Source organism: Oncorhynchus masou, chromosome 13, assembly GCF_036934945.1.
Source record: "Oncorhynchus masou masou isolate Uvic2021 chromosome 13, UVic_Omas_1.1, whole genome shotgun sequence".
Taxonomy (NCBI): Eukaryota; Metazoa; Chordata; class Actinopteri; order Salmoniformes; family Salmonidae; genus Oncorhynchus; species Oncorhynchus masou.
Genome location: NC_088224.1, coordinates 3,084,001 through 3,095,607, shown reverse-complemented (window position 1 = coordinate 3,095,607; position 11,607 = coordinate 3,084,001). Strand labels below are relative to the sequence as shown.

At 47.7% G+C, this 11,607-nt stretch overlaps 1 protein-coding gene across 1 annotated transcript; it reads left to right on the top strand.

Annotated features, from left to right (window-relative positions):
• The first annotated feature begins 5,113 nt into the window (after positions 1–5,113).
• Positions 5,114–7,032, top strand: LOC135551620 (histidine-rich glycoprotein-like). The gene is made up of 2 exons (XM_064982810.1): positions 5,114–5,181; positions 5,898–7,032. Exons 1-2 carry the CDS (start codon positions 5,114–5,116, stop codon positions 7,030–7,032), a joined length of 1,203 nt encoding a protein of 400 aa, XP_064838882.1.
• The last annotated feature ends 4,575 nt before the right edge of the window (positions 7,033–11,607 follow it).

Here is an 11,607-nt window from a genome sequence, read left to right as displayed (position 1 = left end):
CCCTCCCCATCTCTCTATATCCCTCCCCATCTCTCTCCCTCTCTCTCCCTCCCCTTTTCTCTCCCTCCCCTTCTCTCTCTTTCACACTCTCTCTCTCCCTTCCCCATCTCACTCACTTCCCATCTCTCCCTCTCTCTCTCTCCCCACATCTCTCTTTCTCTCTCCCTCCCCACATCTCTTTCTCTCGCTCTTCCTCCTCCTCTCTCTTCCATCTTCATGCTTCTCCCTCCCCTCTCTCCCTCCCCCTCTCTCCCTCCCCCTCTCTCCCATGGTATGACTTGGCAGGACATCTAATGTGTCATTCTTGAGTCAGGAGCCTGTAGAGGAGAAGAGGAGCCTGGAGAGGAGAAGAGGAGCCTGGAGAGGAGAAGAGAAGCCTGGAGAGGAGAAGAGGAGCCTGGAGAGGAGAAGAGGAGCCTGGAGAGGAGAAGAGGAGCCTGGAGAGGAGAAGAGGAGTCTGGAGAGGAGAAGAGGAGCCTGGAGAGGAGAAGAGGAGCCTGGAGAGGAGAAGAGGAGCCTGGAGAGGAGAAGAGGAGCCTGGAGAGGAGAAGAGGGGCGAAGGGAGGAGAAGAGGAGCCTGGAGAGGAGAAGAGGAGCCTGGAGAGGAGAAGAGGAGCCTGTAGAGGAGAAGAGGAGCCTGGAGAGGAGAAGAGGAGCCTGGAGAGGAGAAGAGGAGCCTGGAGAGGAGAAGAGGAGCGAAGGGAGGAGAAGCGGAGCCTGGAGAGGAGAAGAGGAGCCTGGAGAGGAGAAGAGGAGCCTGGAGAGGAGAAGAGGGGCCTGGAGAGGAGAAGAGGAACCTGGAGAGGAGAAGAGGAGCCTGGAGAGGAGAAGAGGAGTCTGTGGAGGAGAAGAGGAGCCTGGAGAGGAGAAGAGGAGCCTGGAGAGGAGAAGAGGAGCCTGGAGAGGAGAAGAGGAGCCTGGAGAGGAGAAGAGGAGCCTGGAGAGGAGAAGAGGAGCCTGAAGAGGAGAAGAGGAGCCTGGAGAGGAGAAGAGGAGCCTGGAGAGGAGAAGAGGGGCGAAGGGAGGAGAAGAGGAGCCTGGAGAGGAGAAGAGGAGCCTGGAGAGGAGAAGAGGAGCCTGGAGAGGAGAAGAGGAGCCTGGAGAGGAGAAGAGGAGCCTGGAGAGGAGAAGAGGAGCCTGGAGAGGAGAAGAGGAGCCTGGAGAGGAGAAGAGGAGCCTGGAGAGGAGAAGAGTAGAATGGAGAGGAGAAGAGGAGCCTGGAGAGGAGAAGAGGAGCCTTTAGAGGAGAAGAGGAGCCTGGAGAGGAGAAGAGGAGCCTGGAGAGGAGAAGAGGAGCCTGGAGAGGAGAAGAGGAGCCTTTAGAGGAGAAGAGGAGCCTGGAGAGGAGAAGAGGAGCCTGGAGAGGAGAAGCGGAGTCTGGAGAGGAGAAGCGGGGCAAAGGGAGGAGAAGAGGAGCCTGGAGAGGAGAAGAGGAGCCTGGAGAGGAGAAGAGAAGCCTGGAGAGGAGAAGAGGAGCCTGGAGAGGAGAAGAGGAGCCTGGAGAGGAGAAGAGGAGCCTGGAGAGGAGAAGAGGTGCCTGGAGAGGAGAAGAGGAGCCTGGAGAGGAGAAGAGGAGCCTGGAGAGGAGAAGAGGAGCCTGGAGAGGAGAAGAGGAGCCTGGAGAGGAGAAGAGGAGCCTGGAGAGGAGAAGCGGAGCCTGGAGAGGAGAAGAGGAGCCTGGAGAGGAGAAGAGGAGCCTGGAGAGGAGAAGAGGAGCCTGGAGAGGAGAAGAGGAGCCAGGAGAGGAGAAGAGGAGTCTGGAGAGGAGAAGCGGGGCAAAGGGAGGAGAAGAGGAGCCTGGAGAGGAGAAGAGAAGCCTGGAGCGGAGAAGAGGAGCCTGGAGAGGAGAAGAGGAGCCTGGAGAGGAGAAGAGGAGCCTGGAGAGGAGAAGAGGAGCCTGGAGAGGAGAAGAGGAACCTGGAGAGGAGAAGAGGAGTCTGGAGAGGAGAAGAGGAGCCTGGAGAGGAGAAGAGGAGCCTGGAGAGGAGAAGAGGAGCCTGGAGAGGAGAAGAGGAGCCTGGAGAGGAGAAGAGGAGCCTGGAGAGGAGAAGAGGAGTCTGGAGAGGAGAAGAGGAGCATGGAGAGGAGAAGAGGAGCCAGGAGAGGAGAAGAGAAGCCTGGAGAGGAGAAGAGGAGCCTGGAGAGGAGAAGAGGAGTCTGGAGAGGAGAAGAGGAGCCTGGAGAGGAGAAGAGGAGCCTGGAGAGGAGAAGAGGAGCCTGGAGAGGAGACGAGGAGCCAGGAGAGGAGAAGAGGAGCCTGGAGAGGAGAAGAGGAGCCTGGAGAGGAGAAGAGGAGCCTGGAGAGGAGAAGAGGAGTCTGGAGAGGAGAAGAGGAGCATGGAGAGGAGAAGAGGAGCCAGGAGAGGAGAAGAGAAGCCTGGAGAGGAGAAGAGGAGTCTGGAGAGGAGAAGAGGAGCCTGGAGAGGAGAAGAGGAGGCTGGAGAGGAGAAGAGGAGCCTGGAGAGGAGAAGAGGAGCCTGGAGAGGAGAAGAGGAGCCTGGAGAGGAGACGAGGAGCCAGGAGAGGAGAAGAGGAGCCTGGAGAGGAGAAGAGGAGCCTGGAGAGGAGAAGAGGAGCCTGGAGAGGAGAAGAGGAGTCTGGAGAGGAGAAGAGGAGCATGGAGAGGAGAAGAGGAGCCAGGAGAGGAGAAGAGAAGCCTGGAGAGGAGAAGAGGAGCCTGGAGAGGAGAAGAGGAGTCTGGAGAGGAGAAGAGGAGCCTGGAGAGGAGAAGAGGAGCCTGGAGAGGAGAAGAGGAGCCTGGAGAGGAGAAAAGGAGCCTGGAGAGGAGAAGCGGGGCGAAGGGAGGAGAAGTGAGGAGAAGCTAGAAACAGTGATAGTGCCGGGGGACAGAGTTTAGACCCTCGTTCAAAGAGGACAAAACACTCTGCAAGACGGATATGACATCTCTATAAAACCTCCCTCCCTCCCTCCACTCCCTCCATCCCCTCCCTCCCTCCCATCATCTCTCCCTCCCTCCCTCCCTGCCTCCCTCCATCCCACCTTCCCTTTCTGTCCAATAGTGCAGCAGTTGTTAATTCATCCGTATTTTGACAGCGTATTGTTCATTAACTATCTGTATCCGTATTCTGACAGCGTGTTGTTCATTAACTATCTGTATCCGTATTCTGACAGCGTGTTGTTTCTCTCTGTAATGATAATTGTTTTCTGTTCTTTGTACTGTAGTTCACAGCAGCAACTCTCCAAACAGATATTTCGGTTGATTTATTGTGACTTCATTTAAAATCTCCAACTATTATTTTCAAATCTTACGTTAGAGATCAGAGAGTTTCTAAAAAAAAAATGTAAAAAAGGCATTTATGTTCAATTTTTTATTATTTATGAACCGGAATATAAATAAGTGTCACGACTTCCGCCGAAGTTGTCTCCCCTGCCTGTTCGGGTGGTGCTCGGCGGTCGTCGTCACCGTCCTATTAGCCACTACCGATCCCTTTTTCGTGTATCTGTTGGTTTTGTCTGATTGGTTTCACCTGTGTGTTGTTTAGTTAATTAGTGTCTGTATTTAATGTAGGTTGTCCCGCCCTTGTTTTGTGCGGGATTGTTTATTTTGTCATTTCGTTTTGTCTGTCGGTGTTTGCTGTTTGTTATTCTCCGGTTAGTCTTTATCCTGTTTTGGATATATTCACCCTGTCTGTATTTGGGTTGACCATGTTTATTTTTGTTCACCGGAGAATAAACTTTATATCGCTATCTGCTCTCTGCGCCTGATTCCACCCACCTTGATTAGACGTGACAATAAGATGAACCCAATTTTGGAGTATTTGTCACGCCCTGTAAAACCTCCTCATCTCTCTCTCTCCCCATCTCCCTCCCTCCCTCTCTCCCTCCTGACCTTAGAGATCCTTTTTATGTCTCTATTTGGTTTGGGCGTGAGTTGGGGTGGGTATTCTATGTTTGTATTTCTATGTTTTTGCCGGGTATGGTTCTTAATCAAGGACAGCTATCGTTGTCTCTGTTTGGGAACCAATTTGTTTTTTATTTTTTTGTTCTCTGAGGTCCTCTCTCCCTTCTCTTTCTCTCTGGAATGTGATCCAGTGTGAACCCTGGTGTGTGTGTGTGTGTTCGTGTGTACAGCCTAAGAGCTGAGAGAGAACAGACTGTACACACACACACACACACACACACACACACACACACACACACTTACACACACACACACGTACACACACACACACACACACACACACACACACACACACACACACACACACACACACACACACACACACACACACACACACGCACACACACTTTGAGGAAAACAACACAAAGAGGCAAAAATACATTATAGGGACAAAGATTCAACGGCTCAGACACGAGATGCATGTGGGACTTGAGACAATCAAAGAGGATTATACATTATATATTATATTATATGGAAAACCAGCCTCACCGCCAGATGTGTAGTCGACCGCTTCGAAGAAAACAACCCAGAACCATTGTTGTGGGCCCCCGCTGTAGCCAACGTGAGTAGGCCCCGGACTGCATCCTAAGCAGGTTCCTCAGAGCATACGCAGTCCAGCTGGCTAGGTATGTGAACTAAAAGACTATCGGCCATCATGACAAACCAAAATCACCTTTTATTTGTCAACAGGTGTAGAACTTGTCATGAAACAATGACTTACACACCCCTAACCAACAATGCAGTTCAAGAAATAGAGTTCATAAAATAATTACTAAATTATCTAAAGTAAAAAAAGTTTAAAAATTAAAAGTTTTTCAATAAATGTACATAACAATAACGAGGCTATATATAGGGGGTACCGGTACCCTTCAATGTGCAGGGGGGTGTAGTTGATGTAAATAGGGTGGGTATTTGATTAATTGTACAGGAGTCTTATGGCTTATGGGGGGTAGAAGCTGTTGAGGAGCCTCTTGGTCATAGACTTGGCACTTGCCGTGCAGTTGCAGAGAGAACAGTCTAAGACTTGGGTGACTGAAGTCGTTGAAAATGTTTTGGGCCTTCCTCTGACACCGCTTGGTATATAGGTTCTGGATTGTAGGAAGCTTGGCCCCAGTGGTGTACTGGGCCATACGTAGTCATCTCTGTAGCGTCTTGCGATCAGATGCCGAGCAGTTGCCTTACTAGGCAGTGATGCAACCGGTCAGGATGCTCTCGGTGGTGCAGCTGTTGAACCTTCTGAGGATCCCCATAATGACTGTGTATCTATACCCCCATAATGACTAGGATGATAAGAGGATGAGGAGGGTAAGAGGATGAGGAGGGTAAGAGGATGAAGAGGGTAAGAGGATGAGGATGATAAGAGGATGAGGAGGACAAGAGGATGAGGAGGACAAGAGGATGAGGAGGGTAAGAGGATGAGGAGGACAAGAGGATGAGGAAGACAAGAGGATGCGTGTCACGGTTTCTGTAGGTGAAAGAGAGTCGGACCAAAATGCGGCGTGTCTATTGCGATCCATGTTTAATAAAACTGAAGTGAAACACGAATCAATATGAAAAAACAATAAACAATACACGAAAACTGAAACAGCCAAATACTGGTGCAAACTAATACACGACAGACATAAGGACAAAAGGACAATCACCCACAAAACCCAACACCAAACAGGCTACCTAAATATGATTCCCAATCAGAGACAATGACTAACACCTGCCTCTGATTGAAAACCATATCAGGCCAAACACAGGAACAGACAAACTAGACACACAACATAGAATGCCCACTCAGATCACACACTGACCATACAAAACATATATACATACAAAGAAAACTATGGTCAGGGTGTAAGAGGATGAAGAGGGTAAGAGGATGAGGAGGACAAGAGTATAAGGAGGGTAAGAGGATGAGGAAGATAAGAGGATGAAGATCAGGTCAACTTCTCTACCTTTAGTGATGAGCCCCTCCTGTTCCACACAGCGTTCTGACCAATTCCAAGCAGCATTCCAGAGAGCAGCATTCCATCAAGCAGCATTCCAGAGAGCAGCATTCCATCGAGCAGCATTCCAGAGAGCAGCATTCCAGAGAGCAGCATTCCATCGAGCAGCATTCCAGAGAGCAGCATTCCATCAAGCAGCATTCCATCAAGCAGCATTCCATCGAGCAGCATTCCATCAAGCAGCATTCCAGAGAGCAGCATTCCATCAAGCAGCATTCCAGAGAGCAGCATTCCAGAGAGCAGCATTCCAGAGAGCAGCATTCCATCGAGCAGCATTCCAGAGAGCAGCATTCCATCAAGCAGCATTCCATCAAGCAGCATTCCATCGAGCAGCATTCCATCGAGCAACATTCCATCAAGCAGCATTCCATCGAGCAGCATTCCATCAAGCAGCATTCCAGAGAGCAGCATTCCAGAGAGCAGCATTCCAGAGAGCAGCATTCCAGAGAGCTGCATTCCAGAGAGCAGCATTCCATCAAGCAGCATTCCAGAGAGCAGCATTCCATCGAGCAGCATTCCATCAAGCAGCATTCCATCAAGCAGCATTCCAGAGAGCAGCATTCCATCAAGCAGCATTCCATCGAGCAGCATTCCAGAGAGCAGCATTCCAGAGAGCAGCATTCCAGAGAGCAGCATTCCATCAAGCAGCATTCCATCAAGCAGCATTCCATCAAGCAGCATTCCATCGAGCAGCATTCCATCAAGCAGCATTCCATCAAGCAGCATTCCATCGAGCAGCATTCCATCAAGCAGCATTCCAGAGAGCAGCATTCCAGAGAGCAGCATTCCATCAAGCAGCATTCCATCGAGCAGCATTCCAGAGAGCAGCATTCCAGAGAGCAGCATTCCAGAGAGCAGCATTCCAGAGAGCAGCATTCCAGAGAGCAGCATTCCAGAGAGCAGCATTCCATCAAGCAGCATTCCAGAGAGCAGCATTCCATCAAGCAGCATTCCAGAGAGCAGCATTCCAGAGAGCAGCATTCCATCAAGCAGCATTCCAGAGAGCAGCATTCCAGAGAGCAGCATTCCAGAGAGCAGCATTCCAGAGAGCAGCATTCCAGAGAGCAGCATTCCAGAGAGCAGCATTCCAGAGAGCTAGCAGGGAAGTGTCTGTGAAGAACCTTCTAAAGCAAGGCAATCAGCATTGTAGTGAGGGTATAAGTATAAGAGGAGGAAAAGAGAGGGATGGAGAAAGGGAGAGCTGTCTGGCCCTGAGTGTTTTGAAAAGTGTTCACGATTCATGTCAAAACTGGGTCTGATTTGTCCTCATGTCTTTGTTGCTCTCTCTTCATCTGCCTTCCAAAACTCAGGGGAGTGTCATGTGATCAGTCAAACCCTCTCCCCTAACCTCTCCTCCTGCTTACGTCACACAGCTCAATTGTGTTCCCCTCCCCGTCTACACAGGATAAAACCTGTATTCCAGTAATTACTACAACATCACCAAAAATGACAAATGAATGCAGCACACTCCCTGGTAAAAAGCCTTACCTCACACCCTGGTAAAAAGCCTTACCTCACTCCCTGGTAAAAAGCCTTACCTCACACCCTGGTAAAAAGCCTTACCTCACACCCTGGTAAAAAGCCTTACCTCACACCCTGGTAAAAAGCCTTACCTCACACCCTGGTAAAAAGCCTTACCTCACACCCTGGTAAAAAGCCTTACCTCACACCCTGGTAAAAAGCCTTACCTCACACCCTGGTAAAAAGCCTTACCTCACACCCTGGTAAAAAGCCTTACCTCACACCCTGGTAAAAAGCCTTACCTCACACCCTGGTAAAAAGCCTTACCTCACACCCTGGTAAAAAGCCTTACCTCACACCCTGGTAAAAAGCCTTACCTCACACCCTGGTAAAAAGCCTTACCTCACACCCTGGTAAAAAGCCTTACCTCACTCCCTGGTTGAAAAGCCTTACCTCACACCCTGGTAAAAAGCCTTACCTCACTCCCTGGTAAAAAGCCTTACCTCACACCCTGGTAAAAAGCCTTACCTCACACCCTGGTAAAAAGCCTTACCTCACACCCTGGTAAAAAGCCTTACCTCACACCCTGGTTGAAAAGGAACACCTTTTCTACAGACATCAGGATGAAGATGGGATCGCTATGGAATCAAGATGGCTTCACCTATGGAGAAAGTCAGATAACCATTTGGGAAATGAAACCTTTTTTCACAGAGTGTAGTAAAGCAATCTAGCTGGCCCCAAAGTGAAGGCTGTGACATCAGATCCCCGCCTCCTCGCCTGCTCATGACCTCCTGACAGAAGAAGAGAGGTGGGGGAGGGAGGAAGGGAACACAGAGCGAAGGAATAACACTCATCTGATACGGAGGGTAGGAACGCAGTGTGGAGACATTAGAGAAGAAAAAGAGATCTGCTCTCCGCCCCTGTCTGTCTGTCTGTCCCCAGTAGATGTCCTGTCAGGGAGGAAGCATGTCCCTGTTGACCCCAGTAACAGAGGGCTCGTGTGCCCAGCGCTAATTACATTGATGAATGGCGTTGTTGGGCGCGTTATGGGCTGTCCTGTCCCGCTGCCAGTGATTTATTGCACGGGTGACCGCCACGCATGACGGCCAGCACGTAGAGAGAGATGGAGAGAGGAATGAGGGGGGAGAGGGGCAATACAACATACAGAAAGGGTGTCCTCCTCTTTACCTCTCTGTCTCCTGAATGTTTCCCCATTTCTCTCTCTTTCCATCATTTCTGCCTCTAAAAAAATCATAAATTGATATGTTTCAACATATGCCAGTATTATCTGTTGTTTTACGGTCACTGGCAGCATTATTGAATTAGAATCAGGGCTGGGAATCCTATATGCCTTTATGCCTTGTCTACTAGTCCGCCAGCTGTGATGCTCCATGATTGTGTACAGTGAGGCAAAAAAATAATTAGTCAGCCACCAATTGTGCAAGTTCTCCCACTTAAAAAGATGAGAGAGGCCTGTAATTTTGTCATAGTTGAAGTGTACCTATGATGAAAATTACAGGCCTCTCTTATCATTTTAAATTGGTGGCTGACTAAATACTTTTTTGCCTCACTGTATTTAAATATACGTATACTACCATTCAAAAGTTTGGAGTCACTTAGAAATGTTCTTGTTTTTGAAAGAAAAACATTTTTTTGCCCACCAAATTGATCAGAAATACAGTGTAGACATTGTTAATGATGTAAATGACTATTGTAGCTGGAAATGGCAGATTTTTTATGGAATATCTATATAGGAGTACAGAGGCCCATTATCAACAACCATCACTCCTGTGTTCTAATAGCATGTTTGTGTTAGCTAATCCAAGTTTATCATTTTAAAAGAGTAATTGATCAATAGAAAACCCTTTTGGAATCTAACTAATCAGTCATCATCTTATCCTTGTTCTGAGAAATGGAGGCTGTTCCATGCGAGAAATTGCCAAGAAACTGAAGGTCTCGTACATTGCTGTGTACTAATCCCTTCACAGAAGAGCGCAAACTGGCTCTAACCAGAATAGAAAGAGGAGTGGGAGGCCCCGGTGCACAACTGAGCAAGAGGACAAGTATTTTAAAATGTCTAGTTTGAGAAACAGATGCCTCACAAGTCCTCAGCTGGCAGCTTCATTAAATAGTACCCACAAAACACCGTCTCAAAGTCAACAGCGAAGAGGCGACTCCGGGATGCTGGCCTTCTAGGCAGAGTTCCTCTGTCCAGTGTCTGTGTTCTTTTGCCCATCTTAATCTTAATCTTTTATTTTTATGGGACAGTGTGAGATATGTCTTTTTCTTTGCAACTCTGCCTAGAAAGCCAGCATCCCGGAGTCGCCTCTTCACTGTTGACAATGAGACTGGCATTGTGGTGCTGAAAAACCTTGATGGAGGGTGGGTAATGTGGCGCTCATGTGAATTTCCTTTCTTCTTAGGCTTCAAACCAATGGCTACATCTCACTTAAAAATATTTGTTTTGTTTTTAATGTCCATGATTTTTACACCAGCAGGTGATTATCGAACATTATTATACAACATTATAATACGGTTTAACACATGCTGTCTTTGTGAACCCTCAAAATGTGGTGTGTTTAATTTATTGATCCCAGCTCATTATCCTACTGATTATTGCTCAAAGCAAGATGGTGAGAGCTAAGAAAACAGAGACTGAAGTAAATATTTACAATAAGATTACACAAGGTATCTGGATAAATGACTACCGGAGAGATTAACCTCTTACACTTATGGTGGCGCTATTTCATTTTTGGAAGAAAAACGTTCCCGTTTTAAACAAGATATTTTGTCACAAAAAGATGCTCGACTATGCATATAATTGCTACTGTTCGAAAGAAAACACTCTGACGTGTCCAGAAATACAAATATCTTCTCTGTGCGTGCCCTTTAACGTGAGCTTCAGGCAAAACCAAGATGACTTGGCATCCAGGAAATGACAAGGATTTTTGAGGCTCTGTCTTTCATGATCTCCTTATATGGCTGTGAACGCAAGAGGAATGAGTCTGCCCTTTCTGTCATTTCCCCAAGGTGTCTGCAGCATTGTGACGTATTTGTAGGCAGATCGTTGGAAGATTGACCATAAGAGACCACATTTACCACGTGTCCGCCCGGTGTCCTGCGCCGAAATTGGTGCGCAAAAGTCACCTGCCAGTATTTTTCCATGGGGCACAGAGAGAGAAGCAAGCTTCCACGAACTGCATGTCAATGAAGAGATATGTGAAAAAACACCTTGAGGATTGATTCCAAACAACGTTTGCCATGTTTCGGTCGATATTATGTAGTTAATCCGGAAAAAGTTTCACGTTGTAGGTGACTGCATTTTCGGTTCGTTTCGGTAGCCAGGCGCAATGTAGAAAACGGAACGATTTCTCCTACACACAGACACTTTCAGGAAACACTGCGCATTTGGTATGTGGCTGGGAGTCTCCTCATTGAAAACATCAGAAGCTCTTCAAAGGTAAATTATTTTATTTATTTGGTTATCTGGCTTTTGTGAAAATGTTGCGTGCTACATGCTACACAAAATGCTATGCTAGCTTTGCATACTCTTACACAAATTAGTCAATTTCTATGGTTCAAAAGCATATTTTGAAAATCTGAGATGACAGTGTTGTTAAGAAAAGGCTAAGCTTGAGAGCAAACGCATTATTTTAATTTTATTTGCGATTTTCAGAAATCGTTAACGTTGCGTTATGCTAATGAGCCTGAGGCTTAGTCACAATCCCGGATCCGGGATGGGGAGTTTCAAGAGGTTAAACAAGGTATCTGGCTAGATGACTACAGGAGAGAATAAACAAGGTATCTGGCTAGATGACTACAGGAGAGAATTAACAAGGTATCTGGCTAGATGACTACAGGAGAGAATTAACAAGGTATCAGGCTAGATGACTACAGGAGAGAATTAACAAGGTATCTGGCTAGATGACTACAGGAGAGAATTAACAAGGTATCAGGCTAGATGACTACAGGAGAGAATTAACAAGGTATCTGGCTAGATGACTACAGGAGAGAAAAAACAAGGTATCTGGCTAGATGACTACAGGAGAGAATAAACAAGGTATCTGGCTAGATGACTACAGGAGAGAATTAACAAGGTATCTGGCTAGATGACTACAGGAGAGAATTAACAAGGTATCAGGCTAGATGACTACAGGAGAGAATTAACAAGGTATCTGGCTAGAAGACTACAGGAGATAATAAACAAGGTATCTGACAGCATCTGGCAGC

Bases quoted from the DNA above. Each gene is read 5' to 3' on its own strand.
- LOC135551620 (XM_064982810.1), top strand. From the start codon at position 5,114: ATGCAACCGGTCAGGATGCTCTCGGTGGTGCAGCTGTTGAACCTTCTG. The intron at 5,182-5,897 runs GTATCTATACCC...TGTTCCACACAG, and splicing joins AGGATCCCCATAATGACTGT to CGTTCTGACCAATTCCAAGC.